This window comes from Chamaea fasciata, unplaced genomic scaffold, assembly GCF_029207755.1.
Source record: "Chamaea fasciata isolate MVZ Bird 193981 ecotype frontalis unplaced genomic scaffold, bChaFas1.0.hap1 SCAF_21, whole genome shotgun sequence".
Taxonomy (NCBI): domain Eukaryota; kingdom Metazoa; phylum Chordata; class Aves; order Passeriformes; family Sylviidae; genus Chamaea; species Chamaea fasciata.
In genome coordinates, this window is record NW_027094106.1 from 6,395,534 (window position 1) to 6,414,458 (window position 18,925).

At 60.9% G+C, this 18,925-nt stretch overlaps 1 protein-coding gene across 1 annotated transcript; it reads left to right on the plus strand.

Annotated features, from left to right (window-relative positions):
* The first annotated feature begins 1,102 nt into the window (after positions 1 to 1,102).
* Positions 1,103 to 18,831, plus strand: DPH1 (diphthamide biosynthesis 1). The gene is made up of 12 exons (XM_066201895.1): positions 1,103 to 1,151; positions 1,888 to 2,034; positions 4,286 to 4,349; positions 11,748 to 11,869; positions 13,580 to 13,734; positions 14,354 to 14,475; positions 15,675 to 15,743; positions 16,470 to 16,626; positions 17,554 to 17,654; positions 17,885 to 17,963; positions 18,267 to 18,398; positions 18,746 to 18,831. Exons 1-12 carry the CDS (start codon positions 1,103 to 1,105, stop codon positions 18,818 to 18,820), a joined length of 1,272 nt encoding a protein of 423 aa, XP_066057992.1. The 3' UTR covers positions 18,821 to 18,831.
* The last annotated feature ends 94 nt before the right edge of the window (positions 18,832 to 18,925 follow it).

Sequence of the window (18,925 nt, forward strand, 5' to 3'; positions counted from 1 at the left end):
CCCTCGGTCCCTTATCGTCCCTTCTGCCCGCCGTGTCCCGCCGAGATACCGCCGTCCGATCCGGGTCTCCGCTGTCCGCGCTGCTGTCCCCGCCGCCCCGGCACGGTCCCAGCCGCTCCCTACGGTGCCCTCCGCCCCTTCTCGTCCCCTCCGCCCCACCGTGTCCCTTCTGTCCCACCGGGGTCACGGATACCCCACCCGGGGCTCTGCTGTCCCCTCTGCCTCCCGGTCGCTGCTGTTTCCTTTGTCTCCCGATTCCTACTGTCCCCGCACTCTCCGCCGCGATCCCGACACCCCACTGCCGCCGAGCTGTCCCCACTGTCCCCAGACAGTCTCTCCTGCCTCCAGAGGCTCCCTCGCTCCTCCTCCCCTTTGCACCACAGGGGGTCCCGTTATCCCACCGGGAACGCAGCTGTCCCCACTGCTCCGCCGGGATCACCGCTTTCCTCGGGGAATCCTCTGTCTTCTATCGTCCCCTGGAGGTCCCCGCTGACCCCGGACTGTCCCTCCTGCCTCTCGAGAGTCCCTCTTGCCTCCTTCCCTCTGAGCCACCGCGGGTCTCGTTATCCCAACGGGAACGCTGCTGTCCCCACCAGCCCTAGAGGGTCCCGTTATCCCACCGGGACCACTGCTGTCCCTATTGCACCGACGGGATGCCCGTTGTCTCCAGCGGGTCCCCATTACCCTCAGGTCCCTCTTGCCCCATGCTTCGCAGGGACGTGGCTTCTGCCCCACGACACGGGCGGGTGTGGGGGGGACACACACGGACCCGTCACCACGACAACGTCCCCGGTGCCCCCCCCGTCCCTGTGTTAACGTTAGGGCCGTTAACCCTGGAGCTGTCAGCACCGCGAGGGATGCGGCGGGACCGCGTCCCCGACGTGACGGGCGGACAGCCCCGCCATCGCAGCGCTTGTCACATCCCACTGCACACTCAGTGTCCCGCCGGGACCGTGGCGGGAGCGCTCGGTCCCCGCCGCACCGCCCGTCCCGTCGGGGCCCGCAGGTGCGCTCCCAAGCTCGATCTCTCGGCCGGCGACTGCTCCGGCCTCGCGCGGGGATCGCTTAGTGCTGCCTTCCCGCCTCCACGTGCGCCACAGCCATGGCGGCCCCCGTGCGGGTCGGGAGCGCGGCCCCGGTGCCCGCCAAAGGTGGGCTGGGACCGGCTCAGCGCGGGGTTCCCGGTGCCGCTACCGGGCGCTGTTTTGGTTGCCTCGACGGGGGAGGCCGGGCCGGTGGCGGGAGGTGGCTCCGCCACCGTCCCGGCCACCCCCGCCGCCGGCCCGGCCCAGCTGGCCCTTTGTCGGTTGTCCCGTGGGCCGTGCGGGGAGGGTTTGGTGGCTCGTGAGTGCCGGTGTTGGGCTGGAAATAGTGAATAATCCCCCTGCTGTCACTCCCCCGCTGCACTCTGGCATCGCCGAGATGTAGGGGGGCGGCTGCTGTCGGGGGGCGGCTTCAGGATGAGGCTCCCGGGGATGGATCGCCCGGCGCTGTGTGGCTTTTTCCCGGTGGGATAACGGGATCCCCCTGTTGGGGAAAGAGGGTGTCGCCGGGATGCTGGCCGGTGAGCCCCGAGGGGCTGTGCGTGCTGTCCCCTCGGTGTGGGGACAGCCAGCAGCACTCATAGCGTTTCACATAGTTCCTGCGGTGCTTTCGGGGCTAAAAAAAGCCGCCTTGCTCCCCCAAAATGCGCTGGCAATCTGTCCCCAGCGTGAAGGGCAGGACCCCACCCCTTTTTCCCGCTTGTCCCCAGGGGTTTGAGCGCAGCGACCCTTCTCTCGCTTGTCCCAGTGATTGGCATGGGGACAGCAAGGCTGCTGGTGGCCCGTGGCGTGCGGGGTGCGCTGCCCTCCCGCGGCTCTCTTAGGTCCCCCGTTTGTCCCGCAGCCCGGGCGCGGCACGTGGCCCAGCAGATCCCCGAGGAGATCCTCGGGAACGCGGAGCTGCGGGAGGCGGCCGAGGCCCTGCCCCCTAACTACAACTTCGAGATCCCCAAGACCATCTGGCGCATCCGGCAGGCTCAGGCCAAGAAGGGTGAGAGCTGACCCCGGGGGGATGAGCGCTTTTGGGGCTGGTTTGTGCTGCTGGGACCCCCCATGAGGCAGGTGGGGCTGGGGCAGGGGTCGTGGGGCCGAGCTGCTGCTGTGCCTCTGGTGTGTTTAGGCTGTGTCTTGGCGAGCTCTCCTCCTCTCGAGGGGGGTTAATAGATCTGTATCTCTGGATTATAATCACATTGGACACGACAGGTTGAGCTGCGCGGACCTGTCAGCCTGGAGATGTGTCTGGGATGCTGGCCAGGTCCCTGCTGTGCTCCTCTTGCCTCTCTCCTCTCTCCCTGCACTTTCCTGACACACTGCTGGGGCCGGGAAGGGGGAGCCCCACAACACCAGGTACCGGCGGGGGATGCTGGCAGGGAGCTGGGCTGTGCTGCTCTCTGCTCTGAACCTTCCTCAGAGGGTTGTGCAGCCCCCCAGAGGAGTAGGGGAATGATTGTGGAGGCTTCAGGAGTGCTGCCAGGGCTTTCCCTGCACAGCCTGTGCATCCCACTGAGCAATATGTGATCAACTCCGGGGAGCAGGGCACAGAGCCTCCCCCTCCACCCCCGGGTGTCACCAGCGTCCCCACCCTGACTTCACGTGCACAGTGGCAGAGCCAGATTTGAAATGCTTCGTATCCACCTGGGAACGTCTCTGCCTGCTGCCACCGAGCTGGCAGGGCTGGCAGGTGTCACGGGGGATGTTCTGGAAGCTGAGCTGTGATGCTGAAGGGCCGGAGGGTGAGGAGCTGTCCGCCCCACTCCGGCTGTGGCATCGCAGTCAGGGCTGGACGTGTCCCATCAGGACACGGCGAGGCCGCCCAGCCGTGCTGCTCTGGCTTTCCTTGCTGTGTTTTGCTGCTTGGCACCTCCTAATTAAATGTAAATATGCGGCTGGGATTTAGGCTTCCGAGCTGGGAGCGGAGCCCATCAGCCAGCCAGCCGTGCTGGGATTTAAAAATCTGCGTGTGCAGAGACCAGCCAGGGGCTCGTTGCTGGGGGAACGCAGCCTCCCACAGGGCTGCAGCCAGCCCTGCCTGTGCCCTGCCTGCTGGGGGGTTTGGGGGGGCTGGGGAGCACCCCCTTTCCCCATTGTGCTGGGATGGTGGAGAGCGACCCAGCTGCCTCCTGCCAGCCCTCTGTTTGCAGATCTGGGGTGAAGGGCAGCCCCAAATAGGACAAAATGGTCTCTGATGGGCTGGGGGATGCTGGGACACTGAGCCCTCATGCCTGCCAGGTCAGGCAGGAGCTGGCAGAACATGTGCAGTTTTCCTTGGGCCCTGTGGGTTGGAACAGGGTGGGATCAGCCTGATTTGAGCCAGGCTTTTACACAGCTCTACACTGGCCGGCACCCTGGGCCTGGCAGCAGGGAGATTTTGTTGGAGGGGAATCTGGAGAGAGTGTTTGGATAGATAGCATGGAAAGAGGGATATCTCAGTGTGATTGGGAGGTGAAACAACAACAGGATTAATGGGGCCTCCTCCATTCACCTCTTCCGTCATGGTCCCTGCTCCTCCCCACCACCCTGTGGGGGGGCTCCTGGCTGTGCCCCAGGCACTGGGCAGTCCACTGGCCTTTGGAGGAAGAGGGATTGTTCTGAGCTGTGAGGAGGGAGCAAATGAGGAAACATAATTTGTTGTTGAGTAAATTCCTGCAAGGCACAATGCTGCGGCTGTTGCTGGCCACCCTCCTGAAATGGAGAGAGAAGCTGGGAGGGGGGTGTGGAGAAGGGCAGTGAGGATGATCAAAGGTTTGGAGCAGCTTCTGTATAAGGAGAGATTAAATAGATTTGGATCCTTTATCTGGAAAAGAGGTGAACGAAGGGGGATATGATAGGGATGTCGAATTGTGAATGATGTGGAGAGGCTGAACAGGAGATGATTATTCACTCTTTCTTGTACCAGGAAAACCAGGGGCACGTGCTTACATTATTAGGAGCAGGTTTAAAATAAACAGAAGAAAGTACCTTTTGCCGTGCAGCACATAATTAAAATCTGGAAGTCATTACTGCGGGAAGTGGGAGAGACCAGCAGTGTCAGCGGGTTCAGAGAGGGATGAGGTGTGTGTGCAGGGAGAGTGGATACGGCCCAAGGCAGGACAGTCTGCACCCCAGCTGCCAGTGCCACCCAGATGTTTGGCCAACACCTGGCTGGTTTGGGGAGGTTGGTTGGTGGCTGCATCTTGAGCTGGTCCCCGCTTCAGGATGTCCCTTCCAGCCCCTCCTAACCCCGTGGCTGTTTCTCTTCCCAGTGGCCCTGCAGATGCCAGAAGGGCTCCTCATGTTTGCCTGCACCATCGCTGACATCATTGAGCGGTAAGACCACGGCTTTTCCCTGCTTCCCTGCAGGGCTCTGGGGCTGGCAAGGGGATAGGGACTATTTCTGGGGATGGGTTGGCCACTGGGCAGGATGAAGCCCAGGGCTATGGATGAGGAAGTGCTGTGGCTGCCTTTGTGGGACCACAACCTGGCTGGGCACGGCTGGGCAGCCCTGCGGCAGGTCACAGGGGACAAGGACCGGCACGGTGCCAGCCCAGCCCTCTCTGCCTGGCTTCTCCTCCCCTCTCTGCCGTGCTGGGAGCTGCTGACAGGCTCAGCATGCCGGGGCCCCCGCGGGGGTGCTGGAGCCGGGGAGCAGCCGTGTTAACAACCGGCTGACGCCAGCCCGGTGCCCGCGCGCTCACCACGGCAGCGCAGCCAGGGGAGGGCGGGCAGCGGGGCCACCACTGCAGCACAGAGCCATCCTCCTCCCCCAGGGCCTCGTCCTGCCTCTGCAGCCACGCTGCCCAGCACGGAGATGCGCAGGGGCAGCCCTGCTGCGGCTGGGGAGGCTTGAGGCCACGGTGATGGCACGGAAAGGGTCACTCCTGCTGGGTGACCCCTTGGCCACGGCTCCTCTCTTGAGTTTTCTGTGCAGCTTGAGAGGTGAGGCTGAGGCACTGGAGAGGAGCCGGGCTGTGCAGTGACAGTGGATGCAGGCACCTTGCAGAAATTGGCCGTGATCTCTTTCCTGCGGAGCGCGTCTGCCTTCCTCCCCCACCCACCACAGCCCCCTCCGCAGCCCCTCTCTGTTTTAGCACAATGAATTAGCGCTAATAGCACTTGGTGCCTCGTCTGCCATCGGGGTCGTGGCACTCATTAGCAGCTGCCTCGGCGAGGCCAGCAGCCTCCCTTCCCCTCCCCGCCGCTGCCGTGCCCGCGGGCTTTGTCCCCGCTCTGCCGTCGCCTCCCCCGCGGGGTTCGCGGCAGCCCCGCACTCGGTGGGAGGGTGGGCGCGGGCAGGGGACGGGCGCGGGGGGCAGGGGATGGGTGCGAGTGTGGGCAGCTCCGCGTGGGTTTGTCCCTTTAAGTGGAGCTGCCTCCTCTCCGGCTTTGGCACCCAGCCGCTTTCATGTCTCCGACTTCAAAGGCAGCGGATTAAGGGGCTCTTTTATCTGAATGAAACCTTAAGCCCCGCATCCCGCTGGATGGTGGATTCCAGGGTGCTGAATGCCGGGGTGCCGGCGGATTCTGGGGTGCCGGCATCCTTGCTGGGTGTGCTCCACGGGGCTGGTGAGGGGTGCTGGTGGGAGATGGGTGCTGCGTGGGTGGAGGTGCCCAGCCAAGGGAGGGGATGTGGGGGCACTGGTGGGATGGTGTTTAGATGTGGGATGGCTTCAAAGCTGAGCAGGAGGGCGGTATCCTTCCCTCACTGCTACCATGCAGCACCCAGAGACATCCCACTGCCACGCCCTTACTGGGAGCACTGGGTGCCATCCGTGACCCTGGCTGGGGATGTGGCTGTGCTGGGTACCAGCACTGCCAGCCAGAGGACCGTGGCTGTGGGCAGGAGTGAGCCCAGCCCTGTGTCCGCTCTCTCGGGGACACGCTGGGGACCCAGTTACACTGCTGGAGGCGAGGTGTGAATCGGCAGGTGGCCTCGTTAGTTCCTGCCTCTTCCTGCTATTAATATTCATCGCCAGCGTTAATGTGGAATCGCAGCTCGGCCGCTCGCTCCTGCTGGCCCTCCTCACCCAGTGCTGGGGCCGGATGAGCCTCCGACGTGACAGGAATCGCTGCAGCCGTGTGCTCTGGCTGCCGTGGCCAGGCTGGGGACAGGGGCTTGGGGTACCATCGGCCCGGGGCTGGTGTTCCCTTCCTCCTGGTGACAGAGAGGATGTGAGGGCTGAGCGTGACAGGAATGCCTGTGTGCCCACTGGGGGCATTGCTCAGCGAGCAGCCCCTTTCCCCAGCCCAGCCCCACGACCTCCTGCCCTGTCCTTGCTGGTGGGAGTTTGGGGAGCGAGTTCCCCCTCCCCTGCATTGTTTGCTGCTGGCTGCAGAGCCATGCCCGGGGCTGGTGCCCCTGGGGTGACAGTGCCCACCCCTGTGTGTCTCGGTTGAACTGGAGCCGTGTCAGCTGCCACTCAGACGGAATATTTATCCCTTCTGCTGGAGCTGCCTTTTAATAGAATATCTGTGCCGTGGCCTGGTGGTGCTGGGGAGAGCCGAGAGCGGGGATGTGGCTCACTCCCCCGCATCACAGGCGGCTTGCTCGCTGTGCGTCTGTCTGTCCCCGTGCAGTGGGATGGCAGTGTCACCACGTCCCTCGCTGCCATGTGGGAGTGAGCGAGGCCTCCGGGGAGCTCCGTGGAGTAAGGAGGGGTGGGGGCGGCCAGGTGGGGCCCGTCTGAGCTTCCCAGCATTGCACTGGCGCTTGCCGAGCCCCGAGGGGCTGCGGGGATGAAGATGTAGCCACAGCATCACAGCAGCCGCCGGAAAGGCCGGGGGGGTTCTTAGCCTGTAGCCTTTGAAATCGAGAGCACACTCGGAGCATTGACCGGTGTGAGGCCACTTAATTACCGCTAATAGGTTTGTCATTGTCAAAGCTGTGCCGGGACGAGCGGTCTGGCTGCCGGGGGGGCGGCGGGGCCGGGGTCTGCACACTGCCGGCGCCGCATCACGACGCTCCCGCGGCACCTTCCAAATTGGCTCCATTTGTCACGGCTGATGTAATTCGGCAGAGGGGAACTCGTGCTGGGGGGCGGCAGCGTGGAGAGCCGCGTGGGGGGAGCTCGGACCACAGCTCAGGGAGGGGCAGCCCCCCAGCCCACCCGCTGTCGTGCCGGGGAGGTGGCAGTCGTGTCCCCCTGCACCACCAGCTTGCAGCTGGGGGCTGTGCAGCCAGGAGCGGACCCCTGCTCCCCTCCCTGCCGGGGCTGGAGCAGACGGATCAGCTGGGCTCTCAGCTGGGCTTTTGATTCCGTGTTAATAAAGTCGGCTGTCAGACTTCGCAGCTTCTAATCCCTCTGTCTTCCTGTGCCACGCCGGGGTGAGAGGCTCCTGCTAATCACCCGGGGCTTGCTGGCGGGGTGGGCAGTGGCAGGGGAGCACAGGGGTGTCCTGATGCCCCGCACAGGCTGCCCTGCCACAGCTTTAAACACCTCCCAACTCCCAGTGGCATTTGAAGATCCATGCAAGGCAATACTGGGAGGTGCACAGATCATCCTAGTCTCATCCTGGTGACTCAGGAGCATATGGAAACTTTTTGGAGTGACACTGTGTCCTGGTTGAGCAATAAGGAGTTAAACATCTGTGTGCACAGCCCAACAGCTGTGGCAGAGCTTGAAATGCCCCACTGTGGCCAGGACAAAACAGACCCTGATGGCCGGTGTGCCCCTCAGTCCCCCGTGCCACGGCTGGTGTGCCCAGCAAGTTCCCAGTGCCAGCAAGCACCAGGTCCCTTGGCCAGGCAGGTCTGCCATGTGGCACTGAGCAGTGTGGCACTGAATGCTGTGATGAAGCTGGCAGCATCACCAGGAGGTCCCAAAAGGCCACCCTGGGACACTAACACAGATGAGGATCTGGCCTCAGCTGCCCAGTGCCATGGCTCTGCCGGCCAGCACTGCCTTCCCTTCTCCCATCGTCCTTTTAAGTACAACCTGGAGGCTCTGGCAGCGGGTGCACGCTGTGCAGGGGAATTTAATCACTGTCATTAACCACACAACAGCATCATTAGGAGGAATGAAGTTCTCACTTCATTGGAGATGTTCAAAACCTTCTGCCCGGGTGGTGGCTGCGCCAGGGAGATTGGGCTGGGGGGAACGTGTGGGATCTATAGGGCTGTCACCTCCCAGGGCTGGGATGTGACAGCACAGATGTGCCCACCACCAGGTGCCCCATGCCACCTCCTTGTGAAGAGGGGGCAGGCACCATCCAGACACAGGATGGTTATGGTAGCTTTACAACCAACGTGCACTGGCCCTTGGTTTGCCCTACTTTGGGTTTTTTTTGCTGCTATGGGACCAGCAAAGCTGGAGTGCCCTGGGACATGCTCCTTGAGAGGTGATGTTTGCCCTGCCACCTCTAGAGAGGACAGAGTGGGAAGTCCCCTCAGGGGAGGGGACCCAGCTGGAGATGATTCCTCCTGGGGGGCTGTGGGGACACCCACCTCTCCCCATCGTGCCTCGCTTGCAGAATCTCTGTGGGGCCCCATCATTGCCCAGCTGCAGCCAGGCTCTTCCAGCACCAATTGCAATAAAATCGCAAACTCATTATTTTAATTACGTGCAGCCTTCCTGTGCTAATGAAGTTGGGAGTCTGGTAATGGGGCTTGGTGATGGGCTTCTCCACTAATTAAGTACACTTGTCTTAGCCAGGGCTGGGCACAGCCCAGGGCAGCAGCATCCGGGACACACTGGGCTTGGGCACAGGGCAGGCAGTAGGTGTGGAGTTTGTGGGCTGATTATGGGGTGGTGGTGGGGTATTTGAAGAGTCACATGCAGGTGAGACAGGTGGCTCTGAGGCAAGGGGCAGTCTGCACCGTGTTCCTGTTCCCAGCACAACATGCAGGCAGCTTTGGCATCCCAGTGCTGGCTCCATCTCCCATAGCACAGGGGTGCCAGGACTGGCCACTCTCAGCCCAGTCCCCTCAATCCCCTCCCCACCAAGGGCTGGTGGACACAGAGGATCTGAGGACTCGTCCCTGCTGGGGAGAGCAGCTCTGCCTCATGGCTTGAGGACCAGCACTGTATCATTCACACACTGCCAAGGGACCTTGCGCTCCTGCCAGCAGCAAATGCTCTCATTCATTTTTCGAGGGGCTGGGATAAATCAGGGCTGCTCCAGCCAAGTGCCTGTGCTCAGGTGACAGGGACTGCTACCCCTGCTTGGAGACATGCAGGCTCCATGTGTGCATGTCTCTGACTCAGTGTTTTCAGCCCCAAAACTTGTCCCTGGATTGCTGCTGCCTCCATCCTGTGCTGGGGAGCAGGGCTGGGAGGGCCTGGGGGTCCCAGTTGGGATCAGGGCCGGGACCTGGCCTGCCCGGGAGCACATCCTGCCTGTGCTGAGCATGGCGCTTTATAAATGGGATTTTGGGAGCCATCTGTTTAAAGGAGCAGATAATGAATTAGGGGGAGATGAGAAAAATGCTAAGGCCAGGCGGTTTTTCAGAATGAGCCGGGGTTTGCGGGACGTAAAAGATGAATAACCTCCCCACGTGTTCAATATTCATGAGCTCCCGGCTGTAATGAGCGTCTCAGCACTGGGTGGGGACATCCCTGTCACCACTGGCAGCATGCTGCTGGGACCCGTCCGTGGCTGTGACAACTTCCAGGGACACAAAACATTGGCAAGGATGGTGCTGTGGCTGCCCCTTGCCCATGTCCTGGTCCGAGCCGGTTGGCAAGCAGCTCCCCAGCCCACGTCGGAGGCAGGTGGCTGCTAATTGACATTTCCTTCCTCTGTAGTTTGATGAAAGACTCTGGCGACACCGAACTGATTAAAACATCAAGGGGAGGCCCTGGCGCTTGCCTTTGATTTGTCTCAGGAGATGATTACGGCTCCGCTCGATTGTCCAGCCCAGCCGGAGCGGGTGATTCCAGTGTGTGCCATCCTGGAGCCCCTCCTGCAGCACCACCAGGCTCCTGGCCTTGCCAGCACCATTGAGTTCTCTCCTCACCAGGCGCCATCCCGTGACCTCTTTGCTCACCTGTGACTCCACTCCCTGCAGCCAGAGGAAGAATCTTGCCCATGGCCAGCGCAGGGCTCAGCCTCATCTCTCCCTGCCCAGCTGCAGCCCCATACACCAGGCAGGGCCACGGGCACCTCTGCCCTCCTCCTTGCACTGTTGCTATTTCACTTTCTTGCTCTTCACCCCCAGGGACTTTCTCTGGGGTTTGGGCCAATTTGCATACATTTTAATCTATAAAAAATTAAGCGGCGCTGGCTGCCGCTCTGAGTCAGACCTCCCCATCCTGAATCTTAAGGAGCTGAATAATTTTCCACTTTTGCTGAGATGTGTGGAGTCTGATTCATGTTCATCTCATCACCTCTCATTAGAGGAGGGGGCTGGGGGTTCGGAAGAGTGGGAAGAGCCTTCTCGAACCTTCACTGGCAGCCCCCAACCCCACGGCGTGGCCACGTGGGCAGTGGAAGAGTCATCCTCCCATCCAGGCCACGCTGGCCATCAGGAATCGCGGGATTTGGGTGATGGCAAGATCCAGCCCATCTTCTGACGTTCCCCAGCTGCATCCCCAACCCTTGCAGAGAGGGAGCTGCCCATGCTGGACTCGGGAGGTGAGGATGGCTGTGCCCTCTCCTCGGGGATGCTCCAGCAATTGCTGCTCCCCTGTCCCCCTCCCCGGGCGCTGATGGATGGGCCGGAGCTGTTAATATTCAGCACGCTCCGCCATTCCTCCACCTTCTGCCATCTGCCCAGCTCTGCCCACCATTTCTATTCTTGCCGCCGACGTAACGCTCCCTGCCTGGCGCTTGGGGGGAGTGCAGGACCCTGGCCCCCCGCCAGCCATGGGTGCTGCTGTGCCAGTGCCCCCTCCTTCCCTGGTCCCCGGTGCCAGCAGTAGGGGGGACCCCTGCTGGCACCGAGCTACAGCGGGCCTCTACTAAATAAGGAATTAGCATCTGGTTTAAGCAGCCCCTCCAGGCACGGGGCTTTGTCATGGCGATACCTGCTCTCATCCTGCAGCCTGTCGCGGCTCCCCGGGAAGGCAGCCAAGCTAATAATCCCCCAAAATGGTGCAATAAATACCCACCAAGGTGGGGCCTCTGAATCATGCCAGAGCCCTGGCTTTGCTGCTCGGTGCTAGTGTGTGCCCTTTCACCCACAGGTTGGCAGGTGCCAGGTGGGTTTGGACTGGAGCACTGGGGGTAAGGGACAGCACCAGTGGTGGTTTGGCACTTTTCCTTGCCAAGTGCCACTTAAGCACCAGCTCTTCTGGAGGTCACCCAGCTTGGCCAAACTGACATCCAGGAGTGACACAACCAGGTGCAGATTGGATTCACCGGCTTGCACAGTGCCCGGGCATGGAGTGAGGGTGGCTTGGCTGGCACTGCAGGGGATGCCAGGACAGCTGTTCTGCCCGTGCTGGTGGTTGCAGTCCCCAGGGCTGGCTGGTGGAAGCAGTGGCACCACGCTGTGCCGGGTCTCCCTCTGCTGCTCTCCCTGCTGGAGCATTAGGAATCTGGCAGCGTATTGTTTGATGAGTGGATAATCCGCTGAATTGCAAACAGCTTTACCCAATTGAAGAGGCGGATTACCGCTCTCCAGCTTAATCATGTTGACATCTCGGAGAGTAGCCAGTGCTTGTCCTCTTCGGCGCGTGGCTCGGTGGCAGCGCGGGGTCCCCCCACAGTGACATGGCACGGGGCTGGGGGGCAGAACCTGGGCTGTGGTGATGCAGCCGTGACCCTCAGTGCTGTGCCTTCCCACAGATTCACGGACGCAGAGGCGGTGGTGATGGGTGACGTGACCTACGGCGCCTGCTGCGTGGACGACTACACGGCCCGGGCCCTGGGCGCTGACTTCCTGGTGCACTATGGACACAGTTGCCTAAGTAGGTGACACTTGAGTCCCCGGGGTGCTGCTGGGGTGGCCGTGTGTGGCACTGTGGAGGCTGTGCCACTGCCACTGTGGCATGCCGAGCAATTCCACATCCCTCTCAATGCCAGCTTGGAGACTTAGTGCCAAAGGCTAATCCCTTCCCAAAAGGCTTTCTGTTCTCCAGCTTCAGCTGCTGGCTTTGGATGGGGCCAGACTGGCTGAGTGGTTGTTCCTGGGCAGGATTTTGGGCGCAGCAGGGCGTGCTCATCCTGCTCGGCTGCTGCAGCACCGCACGGATCCAGCCTCGTCCCCAAGTGCAGAGCAGCAAGGCCATGGCTTGGCAGGACCCCTCTGGCCCAGGAGCTGCCAGCAGGGATGAGGCTGCTCTTGCCCCCCACCTGGCCTCTGTGGAGTGATGAGGAAGGGAACGATGGCAGAGGAGAGTGAGGACCTGGGGGTCCCATTCACCCCGGGCTGGGAAAGGCAGCTTTGCGGGCACAGTGCAGGCTGGGTGGGGAAGGGAGGAGGAGGCTGTGTGCTCCCCAGGCGGACAGTACTCTGGATCCGGTTGCCATGGAAACTGCGCTGCTGTCCCAGATGCTGCTAACTTTGAAGTCCACCCAGGATGGAATCAGCCCAAAAATAACAATAAGACGCTCTGGGTTTTAAGGTGGATCTGCAGAATTGCCATAATGAGTAGGAGGTGTGTGCATCCCTGCTGCTGCCACGCTCCCAGCACCTGGCAGCCCTCCTGGACGTTTATGGGGCCCTATAAATGGGTTTGAAGAATTGCATCAGGCTCTGTATGAAATACTGACTCCCCAGTTGAGAACTCTGTCCTGAATACCACATCGGTGTGAGTGTTCGTGGTGATAAATATGTGTGCTAGGTGCTTTGTTATGGAAAGAGGGTTATGGGCACCACTGGAACAGTGAGTATAAAACTCCTGCTTTGTAGCCTGCTGCTCATGAATGAACAGCGGGAAGGGGCCGTATTCATCAGGCTGCTCCAGGGAATGGGAGTCACATCAGCTGGAGCTGCTCCCTGCAGGGACAGGCAGGCACTGCCAGGCTGACTGTCACCAGCCCAGCTGCCATCTGATGCCTGTGGCCTTGTCACCCTTGCCTGCTCTGGGTTGGGTGGGTCACAGGGCAGAGTTGGGTGGGTGACAGGGCACCCTGGGTTACCCACAGGCTGCTGTGAGGATGCTGGGCTCTTTTTGAGCTGCCCATGGTAATCCTGTCACCAGGGTGGCCAGTGGTGAGGCACACAGATGCTTCCTGCTCCCTCCCAGCCCCACGTGCCCCGCAGGAGGGAGTAATTTGCACTTAATTGTGATCAGGGGAAGAGCACCAAAATGGGAAGTGAACGCCGAGCTGCGGATCGATGTGGACTCTGTGTACTTTAATTATTCACTTAATCGTGGTGACAAAGGCTTCTTAGCACCGGGGGTAATTAGATTTGTGTTCATTGATTCCCCAGGCTGCCATTATCTGGAGAGAAAGGAGCGGCTGCTCTCCGTGGCTCCCATCTGCACCCCCTGCCCTGGGTGCCAGCACAGGCAGAAGGGTGGCACAGCCCACCCTACCTTTACCAGGGCAGCTTGGGGCACAGGGAGCCCCACCAACTTGCTTTATCCCCCAGCTGCAGGCAGCAATAGCCTGGGGCTCATTGGAGCCCTGGGAGTACCCCACACTCAGACCCTGTCTCTTCCCATCACCAGTTCCCATCGACTCCACACAGGGGCTGAAGATGCTCTATGTGTTTGTGGACATAAAGATCGATGCGTCCCATTTTCTTGAGACCATTCGCTTCAACTTCGCAGCGGGCACCTCCCTGGCCCTGGTCAGCACCATCCAGTTCGTCTCCACGCTGCAGGTGAGATGGAAATCCCTGGCTTTTGTCTCCCCCAGAGTTTTCCTCTGGCTCAGCCCTTCCCCATCCCACCCCGCGGTGGGAGCGGCTGCCCCGGGGTGCTGGTGGAGCTGGTTCCCCTCTGATGAGCCGCTGCAATAACGTGCTGCTACCATAATGTTGATCAAGTACTTTATAATAACTCTGATCAATGTTTCATGGCGGCACCCCTCCCCAGCTCCCCCGGGAGCTGCTCTGGAAATGTCAGGGCAGGCGGTGGAGCACTTGGCATTTTGATGCAGTGCCGGCAGCGGCCAGGGAAGCTCCGGCAGGTCTGTCTGTCTGCCCCTGAACGGCCGGCTGGGCAGGACGGGAGGAGATGAATGAGCCTCTTGAGCCGTGTCTATCTAAACACGGCGCTATCCAAGCGTTAAGCCTTTTCCCTTGTCTTTTAATTGATATGTTGGTTGAGCCTCGATGAGCATCCCGGCTGTGCGGGGCTCTTCCTGGTGCCACTCCCAGCGGGCTGGTTCCCCACAGCTGGGTCACAACAGCTGGGACTGCCAGGACTGGGGTGTCCCCGAGGGTCCTCAGCCACGCTTTGTGCCATGGCCTGTCCCTGCTGACCCCACGTCTCCCACAGGCAGTGTCACAGGAGCTGCGCTCCCAGTACAAGGTGTGTGTGCCCCAGTGTAAGCCACTGTCCCCTGGAGAGATCCTGGGCTGTACGTCACCCCGGCTTGCTCAGGACACGGATGCCATTGTGTAAGTACCCGGGGTCCTTCAGCACCCTCCTGCCTGGCCTAGACTTGCCATCCTTCCTGCACCCTCTGCCTGGTTTTATGCAATTTTGGGGGGTGGTGAGGGACATCCACAGGCTGGGATGGGCTCCCTTCAGCTCCACACGCTGCTTTAAGTGGCATGTGCTTGTAGCACAGAGGAAATAATTGAGTCGTATATCAGAATAGATAATAGATGGAAGGGCGGGTGGATAATTGGAAAAGACAAATGGCCGGGGCCCAACATCACAGCAACATTAATTTTATTTAAGGACAGCAAATTAGAGGGAGCACTTCGCTTCCTATCACCTAATTATTTTAGGTAATGGAAATGCTTAATGTACTGTGAATACAGTGTGCTGCAGAATAAATAAATACAAGGACCCCACACTTGGGGGGAGCCGGGGAGCTCAGGTGTGGGTTTGGGCCCTGCTGAGCTCCTTCTTGCCTACCCTACTGGGAGCCAACAGCACCAGTGCCTTTCCAAGCATGGCCATGGAGGGAGCTGGCCTCTGAATTGCTGGGCACGTGGTCAGTGGGAGCTCTGGATTCATCCTGAACTACTTTCCATCTCTCCAAGGACATGAGGAGCAGGGAGGGTCACCCAGGCTGGCACTGCATTGGTGAGAGTGGGTCCTTTCAGCTGGCAGAGGAACGGCAGTGCGGTACCAACCTGCGCAGGTGCACTTAGCCTTACCTACGTCCTCCCTGCATTATTATTTTCTTCTTTGCACCGTCTCTGGGGCTAACTTTTGCAGACAAATTAGCTTTGATCTCCCAAAATGTCATTCTCCAATTAAGGGCAAAATCTAGTCAAGTTTTACGTCTGAATTCATTTTCCAAGCCCTCACTCCATTAGGGCAGCTGAATGAAAGGCTTTGAAATGTAATTGCTGACTGGAAATCCGATTAGAAATGGAAGCAGCAACGTCTAGAACCAGCCATTGAGATGGAGCAGCACCCAGCCACCCCATGCTGGTGTGAGCACCCCTCCTTGCTCCAAGCATGGCTGCCTCTCCAACCCTGCCATGCCAGGGAGCCCTGGCTGTGCCTGCCGCCCCTAGGTCCCAGCACAGGAGCTTGGATTCCTGGCATCTCCACTGTGCTGCAGTTTGGGAAATCAGTGGACACGTGGACGGGGTGATGCTGTTTCCCAGTGCCATAGCTCTCCCTCCCCTCTCGGCAGGTATTTGGGTGACGGGCGCTTCCACCTGGAGTCCATCATGATTGCCAACCCAGGGATACCTGCATACAGGTACAGCACCCACTCCAATCCCATGGTGGGGACCACCCCGTCTGTCCCCATGTGCACCCCAGGAACACCCCAGGGCTGGGCAGGCAGCTGCCATCAGCAGGCACGGGCAGGTGAGAGGCCACAGGATGGGTGAGGAGGTGCTTGGGGGGGGGGGGAGATGAACACCAGCCATTTACTCTGGCTGAATATAAACATTTTGACAAGTACCTGTGAAAGCTCGTGGAGGTGCAGCCATTAAAGCCCGGCTGCTGCAGGCAGAGGCCATAAAGCGCGATGATGAGGCCGCTGAAAGCAGATGAAATATCAGGAGTGAAAGGCTGGGCCCATTTGGCGGAATCTGAATTTCCTAGTAGGTCGTTTGTTACAAACGGGAGGCGCACGTCAGGTTTATGGCGCTGGTGAAGCTGCCGAAACCCGAGTGGGATTTGATTAAAATTCTCCTCGTCAAACAAAGCAACAAATCAAAGAATTCTTCATAATTGATGAGCCAGGATGAGGGGAAGCCGAGTGTGAAGCTGAGCACGGAGTCGAGGCTGTGCTGGGTGTTGGGGTGCTGTGGTGGGACGCTTGTCCCTTTCCCTGTCCTTGTCCCCTGACGAGCCGGCTGGGTCCTACATCAGCCAGGAGGACAGATGCTGTGGGAGGCAATTAGTGCTAATGAGGGACGGGCATCACTGGGAGGAGGGCAGGTGATGGAGCATGTGTGAGCCTGGCTGTGCTTTGCAGGTACGATCCCTACAGCAAAGTGTTCTCACAGGAGCACTACAGCCACGAGCGCATGCACCGCGCCCGGCAGGACGCCATCCGCACTGCCACCGCTGCCCGCTGCTGGGGACTCATCCTGGGCACGCTGGGACGTCAGGGCTCCCCCAGCATCCTACAGGTACCAGCCCCCTTCCCAATGTCCCCACATGGCACCAAGCATTGCTGTTGGGTGGGGGGAAGGACTGGTGAGCGATGGCACCATCGCTGTCCTCGCTGCCAAGGTGAGGGTGGATGTGGCACCGCTGGCAACCCATCAGTGGCCACTGGCCCCGGTCTGCGTGGGCAATTAGCAGCAGATGAGGGAGGCTGGACAAGGGCTCATTAAACCCGTTCCTGGGGAGAGCTGGCCAGTCTTGGAGCAAACCCCCCCCCCCCCCCCCTGCCCAGACAGCTCGGCAATTAATTGGCTGGGTTTGTTTTAATTGGATGAACTTCCGATCAGGTTCAGCATCCCTGCTCAGCTGCCATGCTGGCGCTTTCTGCACCCTGGCTGGGTGAGGGGAGTAGGACAGCAGAGCTCTGCCCTCTGAGCATGGTGGCCCTGCTCACACCCAGAAATTCTGGGGTAGCCACAGGTGAGATTTGAGGCAGTGCAGGGACTAGTGGGCAGAGCAGGGCAGCAAGGTTGCAGCAGCTGCTCTTCCACAGCGAGCAGGACACGGGCATGGCCGGAGCTGCCTGGGCAGGGAGTGATTAGTGCTGGCTCTGGAGGACAAGGACATCTCTGGCCCCTCTACTGCTCCTGAAAGCTCTGGCTGCAGCCAGCCCATGACAGGCGGGTGTCCCAGGGCAGGCAGCCGCTAACGAGAACAGATTGTTGTCATTGAGCAGTAATTACTTCATTAGGCTGAGGCACGTGCTGGGGAGAGCTGGGCGCAAGCCGGAGCCATGGCCGCAGTCTGGCCTATGACTGCCAAGAGCACACGGCTGTGGGGAAGAGCTGGGACCCACAGAGGGTCTGATGGCCAGGAAGAGGCTGTGGGCAGGGCTTGGGGGACTTGCTGGGGACACACCTAATCTGCCAGGTCGCTTTTTCCCCCCACAGCACCTGGAGTTGCGTCTCCGTGCCCTGGGCCGGCCCTACGTGAGGGTGCTGCTGTCTGAGATCTTCCCCAGCAAGTTAAAGCTCTTCCCAGAGGTGGATGTGTGAGTGCTGCTGAGCCCCCTCCAGCCCCAGAGTGCCCCATCCCCGTGCAGTTCCCACTTGGAGTTGTCCCTGACACATCTGTCCTGCTGTCACTGTGCAGGGAGGGGGCTTCACTGTCCTTGCCAGGGTGGCACTGGCGCAGTAAGGATCATCTGGGGTTCTGCTGAGGGGCTTCACTGTGGCTTGTTCTTCCCAAAATGCTCATCCCCATTGTGACATTTCTCTTCAGGTGGGTACAGGTAGCCTGTCCTCGGCTCTCCATCGACTGGGGAGAAGCCTTCAGCAAGCCACTGCTGACACCCTATGAGGTGAGCACCCCTCTCCGTTTGGGGGGACAGTCCTGCCTTGAGGTGATGCACCAGAGCAGGCTTGGGGGTGTCCCTGTACCCAGACAGTGTCCCCTCCTCTCTCCATCTGTGCTCTGTGCACAGTCCAGGCATGCTGCTGGGATATCCAATCTTTTGTGAAACCAGTGGGATTCCCAGTGCCTCGAGCTTTGCCCCAGCAGTGCCCTCCTCAGCACACCAAGCTGGATGCTGGGACCTCTCCCATCACCACCAGCTCCCCCTCTGCGGGCACTGCTCGGGGACTCATCCCGGTCCTCTCCGCAGGCTGCGGTGGCTCTCCAGGACATCGAGTGGCAGCAGCCTTATCCCATGGACTTCTACGCCAGCCAGTCCCTGGGGCCGTGGACGGTGAACCACGGTGGCGCACAGCCCCCGCGCCGCGGGCGGCCGGCACAGGTGGGCAGCGGGGCGTCACCGGGTCCCCGCTCCGTCCCTCGGGCCGGTGAGAGCGCCGAAACGGGCTGAGCGCCCGGTGCCGCTCGATGCCGCGTACCAAAAGCGCCACCCCGTGGTGTCGTGGCCATCGAACAGTAATGGGGACAGTGCCAGCCCGGCCCGGGAGAGGGACACGCGGGTCCCCCCCCCCAGTCCTGGTCGGGGTGAGCGCCTGCTGAGCCCCGCGGCTCCCCGGAAAGGGGGGGTTCCCCCCGCAGTGCCCACGGGATGCTGTGGGCTGAGCACGGGCTGGCTCATCGCAGCTCCGGCTGGGGCTGGGGTACCCCTGACCTTCCCTCTCCCTGCAGGGGAAGCCACCCGCGGCCCCCGCCCCGCCCGAGGGTGGGGAGGAGCCAAGCACCGGGGACCCTGCAGCCTCGTGAGTGTCGCCCGCAGCTGCCGCTCTCTGGGACCCGGCATGGGCATCGGCGGGGGCATCGCTGACGGCTCCCACCGGGATAAGCACCACCGGGACCCTCCTCTGCCGT

Coding starts and splice junctions, on each gene's coding strand:
- DPH1 (XM_066201895.1), top strand. CDS start 1,103: ATGGCGGCCCCCGTGCGGGTCGGGAGCGCGGCCCCGGTGCCCGCCAAA. Junction 2,035..4,285: donor GCAGGCTCAGGCCAAGAAGG/GTGAGAGCTGAC, acceptor TTCTCTTCCCAG/TGGCCCTGCAGATGCCAGAA. Junction 18,399..18,745: donor GCCGCGGGCGGCCGGCACAG/GTGGGCAGCGGG, acceptor CTCTCCCTGCAG/GGGAAGCCACCCGCGGCCCC.